The 26230-nt window shown below is 37.6% G+C and overlaps 1 protein-coding gene across 2 annotated transcripts; it reads left to right on the forward strand.

Moving 5' to 3' along the window:
• Positions 1 to 287: 287 nt before the first annotated feature.
• abcb6b (ATP-binding cassette, sub-family B (MDR/TAP), member 6b) lies at positions 288 to 26101 on the forward strand. 2 transcript variants are annotated; one of them, XM_043249592.1, is made up of 18 exons: positions 288 to 692; positions 794 to 983; positions 3912 to 4004; positions 4102 to 4294; positions 4383 to 4504; positions 5382 to 5491; positions 5592 to 5657; positions 5733 to 5858; positions 5948 to 6024; positions 6159 to 6222; positions 7211 to 7296; positions 7432 to 7489; positions 7601 to 7705; positions 18029 to 18203; positions 18504 to 18616; positions 18695 to 18789; positions 22977 to 23045; positions 25271 to 26101. In XM_043249592.1, the coding sequence occupies exons 1-18, from the start codon at positions 603 to 605 to the stop codon at positions 25389 to 25391; spliced, it is 1953 nt and encodes a 650-aa protein (XP_043105527.1). In that variant the 5' UTR covers positions 288 to 602; the 3' UTR covers positions 25392 to 26101. The 2 variants fall into 2 exon arrangements, with proteins under 2 accessions (XP_043105527.1, XP_043105528.1); XM_043249593.1 differs by having other exon boundaries at positions 797 to 983.
• Positions 26102 to 26230: the final 129 nt, after the last annotated feature.

Consider the following 26230-nt stretch of genomic DNA (forward strand, 5'->3'; position numbering starts at 1 on the left):
GAAAAAAATTTAATAAACTGATTGGATGTAGGTTGTCATGTGTTACGTGTTACTTTTCTCATCGCTGTTAGATTGGACCAATCGCAGGCTTTTTAAATTACATCGTTATACATTTTTATAGATGTACTTTTAGAATGAGCTTAATTTACGTTCAGTAACATTTCCTGATATAATATTTATTTTCTAAGAGTACATGGTTTTAGTAAAACAAAAACGTGTTTGTTTTGACTATATCCGTGGGGAATCTGCTTTTCTGAGCCGTCAAGCGCCCCCTAGAGAAAGATTGTTTTAAAAAACTACTAGCGAGCGACATTTGCTGCACGAGCACGTCTTTCCCCTAACAGAGAAAACAGCATTTTCGGTGTTTAAAAGCGTCAGCGTTTTCATTTAACATCCGAGCCACATGACCACAAGTCTATCAGTCATGTGAATCCTGCCCATAAGACACGCAGACAGCGTTTCCCGTTCAGCTCGATACGGTCGGTATAATCGTTAGAAATCCGTGCCCGCGCTAATATGCACTTTTTTTAAACCCTTGCTAATTGATAGACTGCAATACACTTCAATGGAGAAAAGCGTTCAGAGTGTATTTAGATTGTACAATGGCACAGAAGTACTCTAAAAGACACACGAAACAACCAAAGGCACTGGCAAATGAAACCGAGCGAGCATCACTTGCACTGACTGTAGAGGTAAGAAAGAAAACACTGTAGTTATCATCAGAGTCTCAGAAAGTTTATTGAAAGGGTCTGTTACACCTAGGCCTCTTTTCTCTGTTCTCTCTGTTCATCAGAAGCGAGGTCAAGTGGAGCTGGTCTCTGGCTCAGCATGGCAGGGCTTCAGGAGGAAAGTGTGTCTGCTGGTGCCCTACATGTGGCCCAGGGGAAGTGTGGGGCTGCAGGCTCTGGTCATCCTGTGTGTCGGGCTGCTGGGACTCGAGCGGCTCATCAATGTGTTTGTACCCATTTACAGCAGGAATATAGGTGAGACCAGACCCATCCGTGCACTTAGGATGCTTTCAAAGTCTGTATCCATCTCACACACACGGCTCTAGCAGATTAATTCAACAGCAGAGACTAGATGTCCCACACTAAAACGACTGACACATGTTTCATAATGCTTGGTTCTACGTCTCTATAAGTATTATATATTTTATCACTTATTCATGCAGTAAAGCAGCTGTTTTCTATTCACTGTCTAAGAGGTGAACTTTTATTACTGTGTAGTTTATACAGTGTTTTTCATGAGAAGTCACCTCTTGACTTTAAAGTACCTATTGATTTTTTTCTGGATAGAAAGGAACAGCATTTATGTGAAAAGGAAATGTATTTAGAATTATTAATTATTATTTTGCTTTCATTTTTACTTTTCTGTACAGATCAGTTTAATGTGTAATCTGCAGAATAAAAGTATTAATATCATGTTTACAAACAAATCTGAAAACTTTTGAATGATAGTGTGTGTGTGTATATATATATATATATATATATATATATATATATATATATATATATATATATATATATATATAGTAGATTTGTGAATTATCAAATAAAGAGTCCAGCCAATTACTGAAAAAAGCTAAAAACTATTGTTATTGACTATTAGTTCAATTATTTAACATAGAGGAAATTAAATACTGTTTAATTATGTGGTTCAGAGGGTAAAAAGGTCTGCTTAAAGGTAAAAGAAAATACCCCTAAAAGTACTTAGAAAGGTTAAAATCTGTCCCCTTAATAAAAATGTATTAAAAAACAAAGTCAAAGGATATGCATTGCCGCACGTGACCAGTAGAGGACAGCAGCTTTCAACATATGCCCTGTTACCTGGAAAGGTGAGAGCGGTTAAAGCTGCTGTTATTTCTTTGAATGATGTTCAGCAGCTTGTTTTTGTGAAGGAATAAATGTTTGAATTAGTTTGCAGTAATTAAAAATACATGCAGCTGTGCCAAGGCCCTTTAATTTTAAACGGACAACCTAATATACCTAAAACATTTTGATGTAGAATATTTGTTGTTAAAACTATAAATAAAGTCGGTTTTGAAACAAGTCAAGCATGTATGTGCGGGAGTGTTCTTACGCTTGTGAAGTCGGATTGCCCCTCCCTGGGCAGTTTTCTCAGCCCTTGTTGTTGTGGGCCAGCTGGACGGGTGAGCAGCCCCCAAAAACCCTCAGAGAAGTCAAAGCCTTTGGTTCACATAAGCCAAGAAGTATCGAACTTTTACAAAAGAAACGTGGGACAAAACCCAACTATGCTAAACTCTTCTGTGGCTCAAGACTTTGTTTCCACCCCTTATTCTCTGCCTCTTTTTTTTTTTCTTTCTTTTTTCTTACTTTCACCCCATTTTTGAAATTCCCCATCTTGATTTATTTATTCATTCATTCTCTTATCATCCTCGTTCTTTAAGTGTACGTTGTTCATTTGATCTCCTTCTGAAGTCGGTGGTGTGTATGTGCTTCATTATCAGAGACAAGTAACAGCTTTGCATTTGGAGGCACATGAAAGCCGCGCTGGGAGAAAAGTGAGCTTTTGTGTGGCAGAGAGAGATTGAGAGGGGTAATAGGGGAGGTCACCAACCCTGCCAGTCACGATTAGGGGGCATTAGGGGCTTTTAGCCGAGTTAACACGCTGGTACAAGGGCCTTTTTGTCTGCAGCTCTCTCTGCCCCCATGCCAAGGATAAAAATCAGCTCTCTCACCATCCATTTCTACGCCCCCAGCTCAACAGAGAGGAAGAGAGTTTTTGCTTTTGCCCTTGGCATTTTCTTGTATTGTTCAGATTTTTTTATTTTTTTTTTTTGCTTCAGCCCTCCACCTTTTCTTTCCTCATTTGATTCCGAGTGCACAATCAAAACGGCCATGAATGTAAATGAATTAGATTGAGGATCTTTCTCGGCTCCCAGGATAGACCAGTGTGTTCTCTTTAGATACATTATGCTGTGGCTCCTGGCTCAGAATGCGTCGTCGTTCCCCCCCACTGCTGTGGATTCACATATAAGTCGGTGAGATGGCAGGTTTGGGCAGCTGTTAAATTTTGGTGTATTGAACTGAAGTCATGTGGTTATTCATGACTCAGGGTGTTAAAGTTTATAGTCTATGTGTGATTAAAGGGAAGATGCTCATTAATAGGAAAACAGCAGAAATGTGTTCACAGTATGTTCTTACACGTAGCGTTGGGGATGTACATACAGTTAAAGGGATAGTTAAGCAGAAATCTTACCGTTCGAACGTTTAGGGTCAGTAAGGTTGTTTGTTTTTTATGTCATTTATGTGCCTGTAAAAACACGTATAATGATTGTAGTTCTTTGAACGTTCTTTTCATTGAAGAATCTTAAGAGAAAAATATCATATACTTATATACATATACTATACAAGGTTAGGGACAGGTTTGGTGATATGGATAAGTTTAAGTGTGGGTTAAAGGAATAGTTCACTCAAAAATGAAAATTACTGCATATTTTACTCACCCCAAGCCATCCAAGGTGTATATGATTTTCTTCATTCAGTCTGCTTTTTTTTCTTTTATAATCATCCTGGCTCTTCCAAGCTTGTTGAAGCTTCGTAAATCTCCCACGACCACGCATATAGCCGTTGCTGGATTTGAGTTGTAATTTTAAAAAGATCGATATTTTTGTTACAAAAACTCTTCGATCTACTTCAGAAGACACGCACTAACCCCCCCAGAGGTGTATAGGTTAACAGTATAAATATAAATGTATAGGTATTATTAACCCTATAATATAGTATAATATAAAAACATACACAATAAATGCATTGTACCAAATGCCTAATGTAAATGTAAGTGGATAGTAGTTATAATTTTTTATTCTTAATATAAAATTGTGTCAGTTGAGCCAGCACAGGTAGATGCATTCACATGTTCTCTTTATTTTTGCAACTCTAATATTCTAGTGAACCAGCTGTCGGTGACGGAGAGCTGGAGTACCCTGGCCTTCACGGTCTGTGTTTACGTCCTCCTTAAGTTCTTGCAGGGCGGAGGGGTAGGTGAGGGATCTCATTCAAAGTGATATCGTAAGGATTCTTTTAAACGCTACTGCTGGTTTTATTCTGTGCCAACCGTTAACCGTCTCTCTCCCCTCAGGGACATCAGGGTTCGTCAGTAACTTGCGCAGCTTCCTGTGGACTTATGTCCAGCAGCACACCAGCCGTGTAGTGCAGGTCCGTCTTTTCGCTCACTTGCATGACCTCTCTCTCCGCTGGCATCTGGGCCGACGCACCGGAGATGTCCTGCGCAGCATTGACCGTGGAACCTCCTCAGTCAACAACTTGTTAAGGTCTGGTGATGTGGTTGGTTAAATATGTGCAGTAAAATGGTTTGCAGCTTTTTCCCCATGTTTAAATGTTGCTTGATTTCTTTTACAGCTATATTGTGTTCAGCATTGTACCCACTATTGCTGACGTCGTCATTGCCATCATCTATTTTGTGACGTACTTCAGTGCCTGGTTCGGCCTCATTGTTTTCATTTGCATGTTTCTCTACCTCGGTAAGTGCAGCACAAGCACATTTATTGTCATGTTGTGGATGCTGATAGTTTAAAACGTTAACAATTACAAAACATATTTTTTAATAGTTAATATTTACTATTTTATTAATTGTTAACATCCAGATATTTTTGTTATTAAGGTCATTAATCAAAAAAATCAGGAAGTTGTTAGTACGCTACTGTTTAAATAAATCTCACAATTTTCAAACTTAATGTTTTTTTCAACTTTCACTGTTGTTCACCAAGGCTGCATTTGTTTGATCGAAAAATACAATTCTGAAAGTAAAGTACAGTAAAATTGTGAAATTGTATTATTATGCATTTTTTAAACTGTTATTATAATTTATAATAAGTTTTCTCATTGAATTTACTGTAATGAAAAGCTAAATCAGCCGTTATTCCAGTGGTTAATGTCACAAGACCCTTCCGAAGTCATTCTAATAAGCTGATTTAGTGCTCAAGTAACATTTTAGTGTTAAAACTGTTTTTCTGATAAATGTTTTTGTGGAAAGTGTTTTTAAAAAATGATTTTGAAATATTTTATAACATAAAAGTCTTAACTGTAAATTTTGGTCAATTTAATACATTCTTAGGAAGGAAAAGTAAAGATTTCTTAAGTGATCCTGATCCAGCTATTTTTAGCTGTGCAAAAGTTTGTTTTGCTTCTTTATATTGAGAATCGGTGTGCTTTTTTATGTTTTTGTAGTCAACACACAGTTTTACAGTTTACTGCACATTATTTTCCTCATTATTTGCATTTAGTGTCTAGTGACCCAGAAGCCTCACCCATAGGCTTACTTCTGCGTTGAGGAAAAAGGTAGATAGGAAGTAAAGTCAGCAAGTACATTTCTATGTCTAGTTTGACGTTTGTTTTCAGCCATCACCATCATTATCACTGAATGGAGGACCAAGTACAGGCGGGAAATGAACACACAGGACAACATTGCCAAGTCAAAAGCAGTAGACTCGCTTCTCAACTTTGAAACCGTAAGCGAGAAAAAATGCAATAGCCAAGTTGCCCTAGGTTGGCTGTGGAGTGCTGTTAACAGTATTACAATTTAAAATTACAAAATCTTTTTCTATTTAGGTAAAGTACTACAATTCAGAGAGTTTTGAAGTCAGGCGCTTTGAGGATGCCATCCTGAAATATCAGGTAATGGCCATCACTTAACATACTTTGTAATCTGTTGAATGGAGAGATGCTGAGTTGGAAAATCTTTGTGCCCAGGCATGTGAATGGAAGACCAATGCCTCCCTGGCTCTCCTGAACCAAACTCAGAACCTGATCATTGGGTTGGGCCTGTTGGCTGGATCCCTGCTTTGTGCATACTATGTTACAGTGGACAAGTTTAAAGTACAGTCATCACCAATAAAATTATGAAATCGTATTTTTTATCGTTTGTCTTGAGCATATGTTTTGTTGCTCTTTTGTTACTGTTCTAGGTCGGTGACTACGTTCTTTTTGGAACCTACATTATTCAGCTCTACACTCCACTCAACTGGTTTGGTACATATTATAGGTGAGCTTAGAGGAGGGGAATCTGTGGCTAGATTCATTCATTATATTTCCCGTTTATGTATTTACAGTTTTGGCAATAATCAAAGTTTTCAGTTTGTTTCGCCATTGATCTATTTTTATTGTAATGTTTCGCAGAATGATCCAAAGTGCGTTTGTTGACATGGAGAGCATGTTGGATCTGCTAACCGAGGAAAAAGAGGTTAGTGGCTACTAGGCATGTAGTACATAAAGCCATAAAGCCTATGAAAAAAAAAAACATAAAGCCTATGCTTATGTCCATCGCGTCCTGTGAGCTCTTTCATTTGCTGTGTTCATCATCAGTAATTTATTATCCGAGTTGTGTCTTCTGAGTTGTCTAGCTCATCAGAATAATGGTGCCCCCTCACAGTCCAAAATATCTATAAAACGATGTAAATTTTTTAATAACATAAACCGTGGGTTTTCTTCTACATATTTCAGTAAGGGACATAATTTACATGTTATTAAGCCATACACGTCTTAATACCCAGGGTTCCCTTTTAATGTAAAACATCAGTAGGTGTCAGCAAGTTGCTGTTAACAAGTGAGTCATTGTGATTTAACTGAATCATTTAAACTGTTGATTCATTCAGGAATGGTTCATTATGAATATGTGTATCTTTAAGCCCCTAATGGCTGATATTTACTTTTTTAGTCCTTTTGTCAAGCCATAGGTAAATGTTTTATAAGTCAGTCAGTAGTACTCCTGTAGCCAACTGCTGGAAGGCACATTGCGGCCCCTCTGGACGCTCCAGTGTTGGTCTTGTTGACCAGTGAATGCTGATTTATTGTCATGACCTCCTGCACTGACTCAAGTTACCTCTGTCCTTTGGGAACCCTCTTTCCAAAGTCACACAAGCAACAGCCGGCCATTCCTCGACACCCCCAATCCCTTTAGATTCTATTCATATGCAAATAATCTTACTAAAACCCTATTTGATCTTCACATTTCTTTTTATATTTTCGCAAAAGCTGTCAGAGCTAATTTGCAAACCGATTCTTGAATTTGACTTGAAAGAGGCCTCAGTGTTTTTGCCATGGTTTCAGTTTTAATGCATTCTTCAGGTTTGCTTAATTCACTGTCAGCCCAGTGCCATGCTTTTTTACGTGTCTCCTGTGGCACATCCCAAAAATGCCCTTTCTAATTTCCAGACTCCCCTCTGCTGTAGGTAAAGGACGATGTGAATGCAGGAGACCTGTTGTTCACAAAAGGAAGGGTTGATTTCCAGAACGTGTGCTTTAGTTACACTGCTGGGTGAGTCGTGCTAATGTCAATAAGCAACTTTTTTTGTTGTTGGCTCTTTTGGCGTCTGTGTGTTTTTCGATTGGCATCCAGTTGGCATCTTTGCAATTTTGGTTCTTTCTTTTTTTTCTTTTTTTTTGTCTACAGGAAAGAAATTCTCAGTCAAGTCTCATTCACAGTGATGCCTGGTCAGACAGTTGCACTGGTAAAATAAAATTTTAATGGTTGATTTTATTAATATTGTGTACTAAAACGTTTATAGGATAAGTGTATATAAAAGCAAGATGTTCACCCTAGCTAATGTCTTATTTAACAGGTCGGTCCGTCCGGATCAGGAAAAAGCACCATCATCCGTTTGCTTTTCCGCTTTTATGACGTACAGGGTGGCTGCATCCTCATCGATGGTCAGGACATCTCTAAGGTCAGGAAACATGACAACAGAGTCAAATGTTAAAGCTTCAATAGATTAGTTTTTAAAAAAAATAAAATTACCAAAGCAAAATCTGTTTGATTTTAGAGATATTTGATTAACAGTTAGTTAGCATTCCAAATCCAAAACACTTCTTTTCATCCTCAGAACACAAATAAAGATACTAATGCTGTGTTTTAATTCGGAGGCTGGGTCCTCCTGAAGTCGCATTTGGATCTTCCGACATTTGCACTATGCAAATATTGAGGAAGAAGGTAGATCAGAAGTTGCAGAAAACTGAGCAGTGAAATTATGAGGTATAATGATAAAAGTAGCGGAGATCTATTAGGAGCACAAGCCCATATCGGTGTATTGTTTTCCCTTCAGTTTATTCCTTAAATGGCCCTTACTTGGTCATTCATTTACTTTCATGAAACCTGCAGAAAAAGTCATATGAATATGACAAATTTTGCAAACAAAAATTCTATCCAGGATGTATAGAAGTGAGTAAACGGAGTTCATCTCAGGTCACACTGTTGCTTATATTTCTCGCCCTGTTTTAAAAGTTACCATGATTTTATGCTTAAGGGAAGCTGCATATTTTATAGGTCTAGACTGCAGCTATAAAAAATATTTTAAGATTATACCAGATCTCTCTCAACTCCACCTGCGTGTCTGCTGACCCCAAGGTTGAAAACCTCTAATGTTAGTGACAGGGCTGATGTTAGAGAGCAAGAGTGTCTGACTGACGGAGGAGGGCGAAGAGCTTGCATTAAAATGTGAAAAATTAATTTCCTACCAAACTTGCGTCAGGCGGTCTGCTCGAGAAGAAGTCGTCCACGAGTTTTAGTCACAATGTGATTTCAGAGTTCTCTCGGGATTGATTCGATAGCGAATAATGTTGTTGTTGGCGTCTTGAATTTAAATGAAGTTGCATCGAGCGCAGTGCAGCGTGAAACTTTTCTATCTTTTAAATCGGTGAGACTTTAAGGCTCTGCTCTCGCACAAAAGCCACAGGAACACAAACGCTTGTACAGCTTAGAGCAGTGTGTAACAGTAGCCTGTTTGAGGTGATGTTGTACCAGACCGTCCAAGCTGTCTCGCTGTTAACTACAATGCAGTGACACCAGTGATGTAAGATGCAACCGTAGATCATATAACCTCCACTACACATGACAAGCTTCCAGGAATATGATTTACTATTGCCTCTTATTTCCAAGTAAACCTGCCCCCTGTGAATTAATCATAGTGAGAGAGACGTGAATAATGAATACGGAGCTGTAAGCTGCTTTTACTCCGGTGTCCTGGGGGAGACGGTGGCCTCTTACACGGCGCTGGGCTCTGCTCAGAGCTGCTAGATTCACTCTTGGGCTCCTGGTCTGATCCAGGACAGAAGCTTGTTAGCTTGGCTCACAGGCCTGCGTAGCATGGCTTAGCTCCCAGGCATATATTAAGCAAATCTTGAAAAATGTATTGAGAAGTCGTTTATTATAAGATGGGCTTAAGACTGGCTGTGTTTGCTTGCAGGATATCAGGATATCTTATAGGGTTCTTTTCATTGAACAATATTGTTTTCATATTTAAGTTACCTTTGCTAATGCTCACTTAGTCAAACTATAAAAGCAGAGATAATTAAATAAAAGTGTTGAATGTGATCTTTTAAAGTACTTTTTTTAATGAGCACAAATTCAGGTTTTTTGGTTAAACCAATATTTTTTTCAGCCTTTTTATAGATTTTAAGAAACATATTGCAATAAAATGTTCTAAAATTTATGAGCAATTAACCATAACATGAGTTTGTTGGCCTTAACATGCCATTAGGTTTAAGTTAGTCTCTTTTGTGTTTATTTGATCAGGAATACTGTAGAAAAAAACAATTCTCTGACATATTATGACAATTAAAAATAATTATTTTCTCTTTGAATGTATTATAAATGTAGTTTATTTCTGTGATGCAGTCACTTTGGTATCACGTGTATCATTCTAATACAATTTTGAAGATACATGATAATTTGCTGCTCAAATGTTTAATAAATCTTAAAGGGAAATAAAATTCTATTGGATTGAGGTTTTTATATTTGTACACGACTTTTAGATTTTGTTTTGGTACTTTAAAAGTGACATAGTACCTTAATCCAAATTCAGGAAACATGGTTTATGCAACCTCCTGTCTTTTTCTCCTCTTGAGGGAGTTGAGATAATCGATTGGCTGAAAGTGTTTCGAGATGGAAGCTGTGGTTTGTCATTTAAATGGAGGAAGCGCTGCTGACAAGCTGTGCTGGCAGAAAGTCGAGGAGATGGAAAGGGAGGACAAGTAAATTAGTTGTATCTCTCTCTCTACTTCACACGCGTTCACAGCCTCTCTAGTATCATGTCAAATCTATGAGAACGGCAACCCAGCATCAAGCGACCGCTTTCACACTTGCACACGATGGCCACACATTCCTGCTGCGTTAATGTGTTTGGAGCGCAGCAGGAAGCATGAGGTAGGTCAGCGTGCCAGTACACTCATAGGGAGTGAGCGCTTTCTCACAGTACAGGCATGAGGGGAGATTTACTTTTATAGAGCAGCTGTCATCAGTTCAGCATCTCATCCCTCTCACTACTGGCCAGATCGAACTCATTAAACTCGCTGGAACATTAGCCTTTGGACTCCTAAAGCATGAGCTGGCAAATGAATAGATCTTTCGCCAAGTATTGCACTATGAAGTATGTTGCGTGAAATTACATAACTGTCCATGAATGTGAAATATTTATTAGACTGAGATGCACTTTTTGACTTTTGGGGCTTTCTTTATCGGTGTCGATTTTTAGGTGCTTTTAAAGATGCTTCTCGGTCTGAACGATCTTCTCAGAATTGATGTGGGAGTTTTGCCGTTCGTTGTGCAGCGGGTTGTTAGGTCAGGTGTTGCAACAAGAACACTTGACAAAAACATTTACAATCTCACGCATAGTGAATCACGTTTGCATTGTTACTGTGACCGTGTGCAAAGAAGAGTTTAGTCTAAACATAAAAATGTTTTGATGTTAAAGACTAAAGCTTTTTAATCGTGTATTTCAGAGCTGGATTGAAAAATCTTGTTGTTGTTGTTTTTCTGTGGCCTTTTATGGGTGGGAGCAGGATAAAAATCTGTATTTGTGTGGTTTTGTTTTCTTTTGCTTTGTTTTGGTAACCTGATGTCTCAAAAAACGACATTGCATAGTTCAAGACTAATGTCACGAGTAACCTTTAAATTAGTTCTGTCAAACGATTAATCCAAAATAAAAGTTTTTGTTGTCTTAATATATGCGTGTATACTGTGTATATTATGTATATATATGAATACACACACATGCATGATGTTGTTTATATATTTGATATTTATATATGATATAAGTTATGTGAATGTTATTATATCATTTATTTGAATATAAATATGTACATGTGAATACAGTTTCAAAATATATACTGTGTGTGTATTTATATACACATAATAAATATACACAGCACACACACATATTAAACAAAAACATTCGTGTATTAATCGTTTAACAGCACTGCTTCAAAAATATGCTTTATATCAGCTATATTTCATAGATTTCATGTAATTCTTGAAGTAGTTGTCTTCATGACCAAACAGTTGTGCAGCAAATCTTGTGATTATTCCAGAGATCAGTCGCAGGATACAGATAGCGAGAAACATCTGTTTTTGTCAGTCTTCTTGCTCGTTCTCTCAGGTAAGCGCTTCGACGAAAATAACACATCTAAATATGAATTCCATGGTCTTTGAATGCGCAGATTGCTAGACATTTGATGATGAGAGCTGCACGTGAGATGGGAATCCATCCTGTCAGAGGACCAGGGGAAAGTATGACTCAGAAATATCAGAGCTATTTCTCAGCGACTTCACAGCCGAATGAGTGTTGCTTTATGAATGCTGTCACTGAAATAAACGCACAAGCGCATTCCGTCTCCCTGAGTTTCCTGACTCGTAAAACAAACAAAAACTGTTCAAACGCAAACAAGATGTAGAGAACAAATAGCGTGGTCGGTGCAGGGCAGGGAGGGCGGAAAAGATCGTAGTATGCTAATAATGACTAACATGAAAGCTTTGTTAAAAAAAACGCTTTCGAGTAAGAGATTTTGAGGGTCGTAAATGTTTCTTTTCAAAGTGGCTTTTGATGGTAGAAAATTAAAGTTTTTTAGGAAGGGGTGGAGTGATGTGCCCGCTGGGGCTCGTTGATCTTGTAAGCGATGGGAGCAGAGCATCACGTACACATGTTCTGGTGTGCTCACACATACACACGAGTACGCCATTCATCTTGATAGACGGTGCTGCTTGCCATTAAAATCTGTTTCTGTCATTCCAACATTGAGCTTGAAGAGAGAGTTTCATTTCCGTCTGTTAGGTTCAAGCATGTGCGTTCATGAGGACACCAAAGCACAGACGTCCTTTCGTTTTTTTTATGTTTTAACCTGTTGCATGGTTTGCGTCGGTTATGAGATTAATGCTGTTCAAAAGTTCAGGTCCGTAAAGTTCAGTTTTTGGAGTTTTTTTTAAGAAATTAAGTCATTTTATACAGCACCGGTGACTGTGAAGACATTTATAATGTTACAAAAGTAAAATCAGGGGAGAGCTGGGTGTCCTTGTAGATTGTATTATCGCTTCTGTAGGTTTACAGTTTGTAAAGCACCTAGAGCAATAATTTAAAGCATGAATATTTTTCTGTTATTAATAGTAGTAAGTAAGCCACCTAAATTTCAAAATTACATTTTTTAAAGTCTACATTTTAAACATATCTCTCAATAGTCCTCTTCGTGCCTTTTGAAGTTTCAGTGAACAAAAACAACGCGTAAAATATGTTTAACAACTCTCTTCACAAATCTGCTCATTTTAGAGTACTAAAATCCAGCCTTGCTGATAGTAACCATTCATCCGTTTTTACTGCTGGAGTTGATGACCCTTCCTGCTGGGATCCAGTAGTGCTTCTGTCATGCTCCACTATATGGAACACTTCATAAAAGGAGGTTATTGATTCGGTTGCGGTTGATTATAGAAGGCAAGTAGTCACCAGAGACATTGCCTCGTTTCAGGAGTCACTCTTTTTTTGATTCATTTTTCTGACTGTTGCATTGTCTTCTCTTTATGTAACATAATAACATTTAAATGTAGGAAAAAACAGAAGATGGAAACAAAGGATGAAAAAGAGACCAAAAGGGATTGACCCCTTGCCCCTGCTGAACCTCTCTGTTTCTAAGGCACTGTACTTCATTGATGTTACGTCTGACTTAGTGGAGAGCCGAGGAGAAGAGACTGGAGTCTATAACAATCCTGTGAAGTGTTAAACAGAGCAGCATGTGGAGGTTCGTGTAAACAAGATGTTTTGCGTACATTTGGTCCAGGTTAGACGCATATGGGTAGTTCCCTCCCAGCCTTTCTTGTGCCTTTCAAGTAAACGGTTGCAGCCCTGATTTGTGCGCACATCTGGTCCAATATGCGGAACAATACTTGTGCCTGCTTCTCTCCAAGTGGATTCAATTTTAGCATGTTTTATGTTTTGCATATCACAGTTTTGCTTGTGTTTTTCTCATTTTCGAACATCTGATACGGCCTGTTTTCCCCGTCTGAGGGTCTAGACTCGATGTGCCTCATGCACATGTGTCAGTGCTCAGGTAGTTTGTGACCAATTGACGTAATGCCACAAACAAGTAAAGACAAGTCACAAAATTGTATTAGATACATTGTTTCTAGCAACATCAAGTGTTTATTAGATAGCTGAACTGTATTATAAATGTCCAGTTCATGGCACTTCAAGATTTTGCATGACTACTCATTTTTACTACTCGACAAATGCAATTATTTATTTTGTGAATGAAGAGAAAGGTTGTGTATCACCCCTGATGCTGCTTGTTTTTTCATAAATGGTAACCAGATAATAATAGCATCTATATTAGCATCCACACCAACTCACAGAAACTTTTTTCCCCCTTTCTTTTTCGTTCTCTCTTCTTTTCTTTTATTTATCCTTAAAATCATGTCCCAGACAGTCCCATTAATTTTCTTGGTTAAATGAATACTTGCACTATCAGAAAGAAAAACATATGTTTTTACATTTAACTAGATAATCAGTATTCTATCTCATCAGATTACTGTTTTTAAACATTTTACATTTTATAAAAAAATAAATAAAGGCTGTGACACTTTAATATTTTATTTGTGAACTTTTTTTTTTTCCTTACTACTTTTTAATGGTTAACTTTTAGAAGATTTAGAATTGTTCCCATTATCAAAACTCAGTAAATATTGGTCACAGCTACAGAAATTTACCTTAAACGCAATAAAAGCTCCCACAGATCATGTGATCATTGCTCTTCAAATCTTACTTTGTTCGTGAAAAAGTGGTTATATCAAAGCATTTGAGTTGTTTGCTTATTTTTTTATTTATCTTACCGCCATTATATTGTTCATTCAGACTAATTCGCAAACAGAATTAAATCACAGCTGCACATAACCAGTCATATCCAATCATATTGGGCCTCATTTATCAATTTTAACATAGAAACATAGAGAGCAAATCCGTACGCACAAATCAGCTCACGACAGTTCACGTGTGATTCACAAAACATTCGTATGCCGCCGTGCAATGATCATACGTTGATAAATATGGCAGATGAAAACAATTGTTATTTGAATATCGCACTCCGAAAAAAACACCCTGTTTTAGAAGCCTACGAAGTTTACACACTGCCAAAAAGAGGAAGTGATAGCATAAAAGAGAAACGTATCTTATCTCACGGTCATATCGATAGATTCTGTTGTGCAGGCAGTTATGTAGCTTTGCTCTTTAAACTCTGATTGCTTACTTCAGTTGCAGTTATCGTACTTGCTGTGAACGAGTCTTCACTCATTTCATTTTTCCGACTCTGGGAAAGGTTAAGTTAGTATCAGGGTCTTGATTTTTAACAGTTCTGGCTTTGTGAAGTTTGCTTACATGCGGTCTTGGAAATGCAAGCATTGCATTTTTATAATATTTTGAATCCAAATATTTTGGACAGTTAGAAACAGGCCACACAGATATGCCAGCACACATGCTAAGAACTGAGGAAATAAGATCCTGTCAGCATATAGAACAAGTGCAACTGAGTAGCTGACACCGGCTAATGGTAGAGCTACTTAACACTTCACTGATTTTCTACACTACTGCATATAAATCTATAGGGAGAATGCAGTGATGGAAAACTTCTTTTTTTTATAAGTCTCTTATGCTCATCAAAACATTAATATTGAAAAAAGTTATTAAAATATAAAACAATGGTTTCTGTTTTGAAATATTATTTATTTCTGTGCTGCAAAGCTGATTTTCCACAAGCCATTACTCCAGTCTAAAGTGTCACGTGATCCTTCAGAAATCAAACTGATTTATTATCAGTGCTGAAAACTTGTGCTGCCTAATGTTTTTATTCTTTTTTTTTTTTTTTAAGAAATTAAAGCTTTCATTCAGGAGGGATGTGTTTAATTGAGAAATGATGGCAAAGATTTTATATAGTTCTAAAATATATTTTGAATAAATGCTGTTCTTTAAATTTTTTTATTCATCAAAGAATCCTAAAAAAAAATATCACCAATATTAGTTTCCAAAAAATATGTATAAAACCATTATTATTTTATACTGTAATGACATATTGCGATATTACTGTAATTTCTTCTGTTGTTTAAGTCAAATAAATGCAACCTTCAAAAGCATAATAGACTTCTTAAATAAAACACATTACAAGTCTTACTCATTTAAAACTTGAAATGGTAGTGTATATAATGAAAAGGTCTAAATTATCTGAGAAAATGGACATCAGTATTTTTTCTTATCAGTCAAGGTAAAAGTGCAGTATTTACTAAGCATACTGTAATTGTGCCAGTCTCGTTCTGTTTGTTTTTGCTTGTTGATTTGAACTTAAGTAGCATAAATGTGCAAACGTCTTTTAGTTTTTTCTGTAAAAAAATGCTTTGTTCTTGAAATGATTGATAAATCTGTTGCAAATAGGACCGGAAACCGGAGCGAAAGTGTCGTCTCATAGGATAAAAGTTGTATTGTGAAGGGACAGATGCTACACTCCCATAAAGACCTGGGAAGCCATTTGTGTTTCACATGGCTGCAGTAAGCCCTCTCTCACCCGGCCCAGTCTGATGTTAATTAGTTCATAAATTAAGGACATTGACTTTTTTTTAAGGGCCAAATGAATGGGAAGAAAGAATGGAAAGACGGCGAATTAAGCACACTAAAAAACAGGCAAAAAATAAACAAAAGAAAAAACAAAAAAGCTAACTTCAAAGGGGGATCTAATTCGTCAGGCGTTTGAAGTGAAAACACTGAGGCTGGTTCCACTCGCCACATGGATTAATGGTCGAATGAACAGCCAGAGCACCACTCGCTCTGCTCTCTCTCACTCTGTCATTATCAGTGCTCCGAGACGGGGGCTTTTCTTTAATGTGAACAATAATTTCCAGTTTCTCTTCTTGTGGGTAAGATTACGGTCAGTTTTTCTTACAGCAGTTAGTTAGATTTTTGTTTGTACATCGTTGGGGTTTGTTGGGTCAGTTTTCCTCAGTTGAGTTTCTCTAAGCTCCAGAGGCAAAAAAAATTTCTTTCCAATCCAAACTTAAAAATGCAGAGACATAAATCTAACTATAAATACAGAGAGTGTTAAAGTTGAATTAGATGCTCAATTTTGAACAATTTGTTGTCCAAAAGAGCCTCACATGATGTTTTGAGTCGCAGTACATTTGTAAAATGATTTCATAATCAATTGAAACTTGTGTGGTTTATTTTTAAGCACCCAAGTTTAGACGGTAGCTTTGGTTAATTGCAGCAAAACAGCCAAGACTCTTGTGGGACATTAGGACACAGAGAGCATATTAGATGTTATCACAAGATTGAGCTGGTAATACCTGCTGTGACCTGACTGACACAAGCTCTAATCAGTATGGATAATCCCCCTTAATTGAATATTGATTTGTAGAAACAGTTTGCACGTTCTGTTCATTCTACTGATAAGACGTCTTGACATCCTTTTTAATAGTCATGGCATTAAAAGCCCCATTTTCTGGTTTTTACATTCTTCCAGTGTTAAAGATTTCTACACATCCTACCACACCTTTCTATTTAGTTTCAAATTCTGTCATAAAATTATGCCTGTTTTCCCAATTTATAATTTAAATTAACTTTTGAATATATTTGAATATTTAATTTATTCCTGTGATGACAAAGCTGAATTTTTAGCAGCTCTTCATAAAAACCGGTGTTGTGAATATTTTTGTGGAAGCCATATTTTCAGGGTTCTTTGATGAAGGTTCAAAGAAACCGATCTAATTGAAATGGAAATCTTTGAAATCATTCGAATATGTCTTAATGTCACTTCTGATCAATTAAAGGCATGCTTTCTCAATTATATAAGTATTAATTTCTTTAAAGAAAATCTTACAGGCTACAAATGTTTGCATATGTTGTGTGATACCGGTTTTGAGACTGTGATATCTGACAAAGTACATCCAGGTGGGACACAACTGTGGAAATGTGCAATAGTAGCTGAACTCGCATTGGTATTTTTTTTTCCATTTTCATTTTGGATTTCTGATCTTTATACATTTTACTACTATTGTTGTGTTGCAAATTATAGATATAAATTTGTTAGAATATAAAGTCAGCTGTATTTGTGTGTGTGTGTATATATATAAGTAACTTATGTAAACGTAACTAATACATATTTTTAGACTAAAGCAGAAGCATACCAGAATGGCATTCAGATGGAAACAGCGTGCATAGATCATCTCTACAGCGCAACTCTTGATATATGACTGTAAGCGGGGCCAGCTTAGCGCTTCCTTAAAATTTGTGCCCATTCCAGACCTACTTTGTCTTGTCTCTGCTCCTCTTTATGCTGTTCAAAACCCTTGATGTCAGCTGGCACTGCCTCACAGAATTTGCCAGGCTTTGGATCTCGGCAGGGGTCTATCGCCGCACCCCTCCCAACAACAGGCAGCATGTGAAGATTGTCACCCTGCTTTATAATTGGGGTTTCAGATCTTCAGAGCTTGGGACCCCTTCATAGCCCATCAGCACCTGGCTCCTTAGCTTTCAAAGGCAGTGGAGACCTCCAAAACCTCAGGTGGTGAAATACTTTAAAGTTCGAGGCCCACCTGTCTGCGATTCACCTGTTGTTATAATATAGGTCTGTGCGGAGCCTAGATAGGCTTTGTGTGAAGCTGCAGAGAAAACAATCATTTGCACACAGACTAACACCTATAAGTATTTCTAGTCGACTTATTTGATTGACTTTGCTTTGTTTATTTATACATACAGGTGAAACAGACCTCTCTTCGATCCTACATTGGTGTAGTTCCTCAGGACACCGTTCTTTTCAATGATAACATCCGTGAAAACATCCGCTATGGACGCATATCTGCAAGTGACCAAGAAGTAGAAGAAGCTGCAGAGGCTGCTGATATCCACCAGAAGATATTATCCTTTCCAAACGGTAGAGGACTGCTATCTTTCTCTGCATTTCTCAAGCTTGGTGATCTCCGCATCCTTGGAATACATGCACTAAACCTTAACGTCTCTAAGGCACGCCAAGGCTTTGTTTACTTGATGAAAAATACAGTAAAAACAGAAATATTATTACAATTAAAAACATTGCGTTTGTTTAAATAACTTTTAAGAATGTAATTCATTCCTGCGATGGCAGAGCCACCGGTGTCATATTGCAGTGTGTATTGATCACAGTGTATAGAATGCTTATTATTTTCTCTGAACAGTATCTTTTTGTATATGACAGGATATGATACTGAGGTGGGCGAAAGGGGTCTGAAGTTGAGCGGAGGGGAGAAACAGAGAGTGGCCATCGCTCGCACAATCCTAAAATCTCCTCGCGTTATTTTGCTCGACGAAGTAAGCAAAGACTCTTGACGTTTCACAATGAATTACATGGGTTTGTACTCAGTCATGTTTTGTAAATTCTGCTTTTAGGCTACGTCTGCTTTGGACAGTCAAACGGAGCGTAATATTCAGGCTTCTCTCGCTAAGGTGTGTGCCAATCACACCACTCTGGTCGTGGCACACAGGTGAGTCTACTTCATATGCTAAAGAGCTCCACTTGAATAATAGCAACATTTTATCTTTGTTTTACAAAAAATGTAAAAATACCACTGGTTTGACTTCCGCGGACATAGGGTACATTCTTCTTGGGAGGATCCCCGCACACATATAATTGTGCCACAGTTTCACTATTGTGATTGCACCTTTTATGTCGGTTTTAATGCTGCACTATGTCTAGGTCCTAAAATATAGACATGTCATCATTGCTTTTGTCTATTGCTCTGAGATCTAAGCTTTATCCCTCAGATAACATCGTGTATTGATAAAAGCTTTTGTTGGGCCATCTGGACCACATCTCTAGCATTAATTAAATTAATCTATTTGTCCTTAAACACACTGTCTTCAGAATAATGCTCTTATTTAAAGAAATAAAAGGTTTATGAAGGATAATCAAAGAAATAAAAAGTGTATGAAGGTTAATCCAAACAATGTCAATCAGTTGTCTTGCCAATGAGATATAGCTAGTAGTTCACGCCTCAAATGTTTGTGGCACAGTCCATTAAACATTTTTTTGTTCTTCAGACTTATTAAAAAGAGAGTATCTTGCTTTTTATGGATATTATGACTAAGTTAACATTACAGTCTACAGCAGTTTGAAAGTTTTGGAAACTAGAAAAACTAAAAATATAAAATGCATATTAAAATGAGAGATTTGACTAAATAAATGTGATGCTTTACCTGTCTTAGATAAACAATCCATGTCAATTTCAGGCATCCTGTAGAAGTTCTGTCAAGTATTGTCAATGCAGTTGCATATGCCTGTACAATGTATTAGTCAGCTGGCAAGATTTAAAACATCTGTTTAGTGCAGTGGATGATTGACAGGTAGATAGATTAGTGCTTACAATGCAGATGTGATATGGTCACATGGGTGTCTGATCACTTAGGGATGTGGTTTCAGTGATTTATTATAGAAGGTGTTTGCAACCAAAAAAAACTTCTTTTTTTTTTTTCATAAAGTTTCAGCGGTCTGTCACAGTTTTACCATTACAATAAAGGCCCTTTATTATCAACCACTGTTTTAACACAGTGATCAGCTGCTCTGATTGTCAATTTTGTTTTCATAGAGCCCCTTTTACATTACTTTACAAGCATTAAGCCATGTGCTGCAGAAGAACGTCACCAATTTATATATAGATACTGATGACACAGTGGCAAGTAACAATAACTAATAATTAATTTGTAAGAAGACGTCTTATTGACGTCATAACAGCATAGACTGGAGCTGAATTCCAATCGACTGGGTCATTATGCAGGGTTCGTTGCACCCTACTTCCTGAACACAGGATATCTGTTCACTTCATCTGACAAAAAATGCGTTCATTCGGAACACCCTGCAATTTGATCAAACACAGATGACAATTGCGTTGATTCATGCATATTACAAACATTTAATTTTTGATGAAATTGTATCAAAAGTTTTCAGAAAATTCAGTTTAAATATGTTTGCGATAATGCTTTTTGGTAACACTTTAGTGCATTGACCAATTCTCATTATCATCATAGTTGCTTATTATCATTCATATTATTAGCACATTGACAAATTATTTGTAAACTGACTAATTATTTATAAGCCTAGCAAATACCTTACTAAACAGTGAGTTTGAGTAGTCTCCTTGACTGCTGAAGGTCTGGGATACACGGTAGCTTTCATTGGTCAAGACCCACCCATGAGGCAGATCTGGAGTTAATGAGACTTCTTTAAAAAAACATAAAACATCATATAATTTACATGTTTGTATTATTAATGTAATAGAAATTGTCTTTTAAAGAGTGTTTCTTTATAAATGCTTTCACTGTTCAACTGTTAACATTACTGCTCACAGTATTTACTTCTTTAATTCTTCAATTGTACATCTACCTGTCTTACAATTTCTTGCCGTCATCTCTAATTAAACACTGATTCAGTGCTTATTACTACAAATGGTCATCTTGCAAATATGTGCCAAAAACAGTACAAATATGCACCAAAGTACTTTTTGTCCAAGAATGGTTTCACCTCTAGTCCGCACGATAGTGTTAGATAAAGGTCTGCCGTGTCCTCAACAGAAAACACGTGTGCGTCTGCTAGTTATTAGTGTGGAATTATTTCGTATTGGTGTTTTATGAGAAGAGCGAACACTTTTGACACTGATTCAAACGCCTCGCACACTTCCTCTCCTCTGTTCACCTTTTTTTTCCTCATCTTTCCGTGTCACATTCCACCACTCTCATACTCCTGCTGTCGCTCTTGGAAAGCGTCTCTGCCCGTCCAGCGTCTCTGTTTTTTTCTCCCTAATGTTTTTCCCTCTGTCTCTCATTGCTCTCCTCTTTAGAAAATTGTAAACACATCAGGATCAGAGTCTGCAAGCTTTGATCCTGTCCAGCCTCTGAGACAGTGGTGTCACTTTGATCTGTTTTGGGGTGGTGGTTCTGGGGTTAGCGATCAATAAAGAAGTCTCCGCTCCTTTGTTTGAAGATGAAGGGCAGCTGAGAGGATGACCTGCAGAAGTGGTTTGGGTGTGAATTAAAGAAGTAGTGTGTGTGGGTTAGATTAGGAGGGATCTAGTGCTTAGGGACTCTGTTGCTGCTTTAAATTAGGGTATGCGTTTACAGTACATTGGCAGCTGAATCGTTCTGCTTTGTGAACAGGGTACAAACAAGGATTAAGGTTTTTGATGTGATGCATGAATAAAAACAGGCTTTAGGGGCAGAGTAAGTGACCTGTTTCCTGTCGGGGTTTATGTGTATAGATAACTGTATATATACAAGACAAACCCCGTTACACCCTTAAAATGTGAAGTCTAATGTTTTTATTACTGTAAATATTTTCTCCTACCTAAATTGTTATGCAGACAGCTAGTAAGCTGTTTGCAGGTTGTAAATATATTATGAAACAATAGACAGCAAAGCTCTAGCCAAATAGTTGCACTTGAAGATGCACATTGAGCTTCTCAATGAGAAGAAATAACTCTCCACACCAGCAGGTAGCAGTCGTCTGTAAAAGGAACCTCAAAGAGCTCAGAGTGCAGATATTCAAACCATCAATAAAGCAGTGGTTCTCCAGTGTCCCAGTATCCATATTTGTGGTCTTGGCCACTAGAGAAGTCATGTATGTGGCAGAACGTAAGTGCACGAGATTGTCACAGGTCTGATTAATGCTGGACTTTATCCATGCTTCCCAGGGGTATTTGAAGATCCCATCAACTCGTGTGCCCTGAAATTGCAATATACAGAACTTTCTAGATATTGCATGTAATTTGGTACTAAAACGTAAAGTGCAGATCGTTTTATGGGCGTTAAGATGAGTATGTGTGAGTTATTTTGAACTGCTTTTATCACTTCATTAGAAGCACCACAATTAAATTGTATTATCCGTTTCATAGAGACTACTGTACAAACAGAGGTTTGTGCAAAAACATTGTATAAACTTAACTTGCATCCTTAATATAATACAAGTGAGTCCTATTGGGTAATCAGAAGTTTTGCACACACTTGCAAAAATCTATTGTGGAAGTAGAAAAATGATCAAGTGCAAAAACTGAAAATGTGGGAGGTGGGACAGACCCATTTTCACAACAATCTTGCTCACCACTTCCTTTCATCACTTTCCATTCTTCCGCCAAATCGGCTTGATCTGTCGACTGAAAAAACAAACATGCCACTTTGATTTGTGCCAGCAGTGTGAAACAAACCACAAAAACGCCTGTAATTTAATGGCCTTGGCCTTGGATTTGTCATGGCCTGGAGATAGTTTTTAGGAAACCTCTATGTGAATAAATTATGGTGATGTTAACATTCAGTTTTTGTTCACTCAAAGGTGCATTATCAGCTACAGCAGTTGTACCCAATCACGTTTCTCAGGACCCCACAGCACTGCATGTTTTCCGTGTATCCTTAATCAAACACACGTGATTTAGCTCATCAGTGTTGGGGGGCCTCTAGGAACATGGTTGGGATCCACTAAGCTACAGTATCGGCTCAGTATCTTTTGTTGTATACTTTCTGTTCAATACTGATCACAACATTATAATGGACAGTACGATAAATTAAATGATTGTGAGGTTTGCTGAAGATTACATTCAACGTTACTTATTTGTTTAATAGAGATTAACTTTAGTTAATAATCTTATATAGTTCTATATAATGCAATAACGCTCATTTGTATTTTCAGGTTATCCACCATCATCAACGCCAATCAAATTCTGGTTCTTCATGATGGGCAGATTGCAGAACAAGGAAGGTCGGTAGTCTGTGTGTGTGCGTGCGTGTGCGCATTTGTCCTTAAGCATGTGTTGCTCTGAGAGAGAAACCTACTGTAAAGATTCAAACGACACACCCCGCATAGCCTTTTCTCCCTCGGAACGGCCAGAGCACAGGCGGTATAAAAGAGGAAATGTGACACCCTCTCTGTCCTGATTGAGTGAAATTCCTTTGGTTCGGTGGAGAGTGAACCATAGAAGACGTGTTGGGACAGACAGGGGCTTCTTCATCTTTAGGAAACCTAAGATCTGAGTGTGAGTGTGCATCCCAGAGGCAGTGTTCTTGTTATCAGTCGATCTGTACTCTTAACCTGAGGGCCGTCTGAGTGCGTCCTCCTCTTCCCAGAGACAGGATATAGTCTCTCAGTGTCCGAGCGGTCCACACCCTCCCTGATCAGTGTGTCCTGTCTCGCTGCAGGCCCTCAGGTGGTACACACACACACACACACACACACACACACAAAGAGTTCCTCCCTTAAAGCTGACGGACACGCACACACACAGAGAGTGTCCCGCTAATGGACTTTTTCATTCATTGTGGCCGTTCAGTCCTGGTTTTAACCCTGTGCTCACTGTCCTGCACTTCGGCCCTTTGATATATGAGCTACAGCCAACAGACCGTCCGCGAGACACACACAGCCGTCAGGGATGTAACTCCACACCTCGCAGATTCAGCCCTGACTGACACTGCGATGTAAACACGACCCACACAGGCTTTTAACCCACAGGAACGGCATATCGAATACACACGTTCACAGGAAGAGAGCGAGGTGGGAACGTCCATTCGGGGAGGTGAAGGGTTAATGCTTTCAGAATAGGAATTAATAGATACACCTTGTGCTGCCCCTCAAAGGGCTACTTCCTGAAAAGAGATGTCTGTGGTCTGGGAAATCTCTGGGAAAAAATTTGACGGGGAAACCTGGAAGTATCAGGGAATTTTAAAATAGTGATTTTGGGGTGTTTTGTTTGTGTGTTTTTCAGATTTTTTCCCCCCTCAGGTCTGGAGGTCAATTATTAATGACTAAAAATCATAATGCTCGTGTAAAATGTTCAGTTAATATACAGTAGTCAACATTTGGAAGTGGATCAAAAATGTTTATCAAAGTTATCCTAAGATGAAGAACAGCTTTTTTTTTTTTTTTTTGTTATAGGACAGCTTTAATTAAATATTTTCAAAATTAATCATGATTTATCATTATCATCTAAAAAATATTTAAAGATAATAAAATAAAATCTGTTTTAAGTTTAATATATTGCAAATATTTTAAGAATCCATATCCAAGAACAAAAAAAGGAAAAAATGTAGAAATATTCTTAGTGACTAATTTTAGTTAAGCACAGCTAAATATATTCAGACATAATATAATCTGTTTTTAAGTGCAATATTTAACAAATTATTTAATCCAGTAAAAACAAACTGGTAATCTGGAAGTTTCTTATTGATTCTAATTTCCTAATGACCTACTTGATCTTGAAATATTAAAACCTAAAACAATACCTTTTTAAAGTGAAATATTGTCCAGTAAGGACAAACAACTGGAAAACTCATGGATATTTATTGACCAAAGGTGTGGGGATACGGCAGGATAAACACTGTTATTAATTTATACAGGTAATCCCCTTTTGCAGCTGCTACAGAATGCTTCCTCGGGTCCATTTGAAACTTCTGGTGTGATCTTCCATTACAATGAGAACATTTTCCATACTCTCGCTCCCAGAGCTCAAAGCCTCATACTGCGTCTGCTTCACTTTTGATGTCATACTTCCAAGTAATTGATGCTTCAACAAACTTGACCCTAGCCCGACCCTCCTAACTCTGTTTTAGCAATCTGAGAAAAGGAATAGAGATGGTCTTGAGCATTTTCTCACCCTTAAGTGATTTCTGGAGCCAAAGGGAAGCTTTCATTTGGCTTTTTCCGACCCCCTGTGAACCTGAAATGCTCTGAAGTCCCTTTAAGATCAGCCAGTCCACTTTGGCAGCCATCTTGGCTGTGCCCTGGGCAGCTGTTTTCAGTCTAGGTTATAGTCAAACAGATATTCTATTTTAAAGGTACATGTCAAAAAACTGAAAAAGAAACAGTGCTGAAGATTAAGTCTCAGTTTTCAAAGAAAAACACAAAGAATCAACTTCTTTTTTGTTGTGCACTTTTCTGCAAGTGGCCTGTCTGTGTACAGTATGTTGTGTCTGACTGCTCTCTGTCTGTAGGCACGAGGAGCTGCTGGCCATGGGTGGACTGTACGCAGCCATGTGGTTAAAACAGCAGCAAACCCAAGAGTCAGAGGTCTCTATAGATGAAGAACCGCAGGAGCCACAGCAGAGTGGCTGAAGCTGATGGAGCGGCGATGATGAATGGTGATGGGTCAAATCAATCAGGAAAATGGTAAAAGAGCCCACTGAGCTCCAGAGTTCATCTCAGACACAGGGGCACCAGACTGCACCAAAGTAATAAAGTAAGAAGAGTGTTTCTCAGGGAAAGGTGTCATTAAAAATCTACCAATCATTGAGTACCTCTAAATATGTTAAAGGGATAGTTCACCATAAAATGAAAATTTTCCTCATTTGCTCATTACTGTCATGTTGTTCCAAACTTGTATGACTTTTTTTCTGTGCAAAATGAAAGCAGATACTGTGTTTTTAATTTGAGTGTTAGCGGTGGTTCCCATTGACATGCACACTTGTCCCACATGTCCCACAAAGAAAGTCATAGAGGCGTGACAGCATTTCGCTTTTTGGTGATTTTTTTTTTTTTTTTTTTGAAATGCTTAGGAAATAGCATTAATGTAAAAATACTGTGATGTGATGACTACATTCAGTCATTTGTTACATTGTTTTTTCTTTATATTACATAAACATACAACGCTTTGTTTATACTTCTATCACTGTAAACTGAGGAGATGTGGAGGTATCTCTATCATCTACAGATGGACAGATACTAGGTAACATGAACACAAACATTTAAGTCACCTTTATGTATTGCTTTGTTCATGTTACTCTGTATTTAAAGAAGCACATAGTAAATCCTATGAACTACATGTACTTTCATTGTGCATTGTGTTCTTTGATCTTAGCTACATTATTTTATATCTTATCTTATAATATTTAAATTCAGTAACTTAGAATTTGTAAAACATGAATATTAGTTTTTTAAAATTATGAATTATGAAG

Source organism: Puntigrus tetrazona, chromosome 9, assembly GCF_018831695.1.
Source record: "Puntigrus tetrazona isolate hp1 chromosome 9, ASM1883169v1, whole genome shotgun sequence".
NCBI lineage: Eukaryota > Metazoa > Chordata > Actinopteri > Cypriniformes > Cyprinidae > Puntigrus > Puntigrus tetrazona.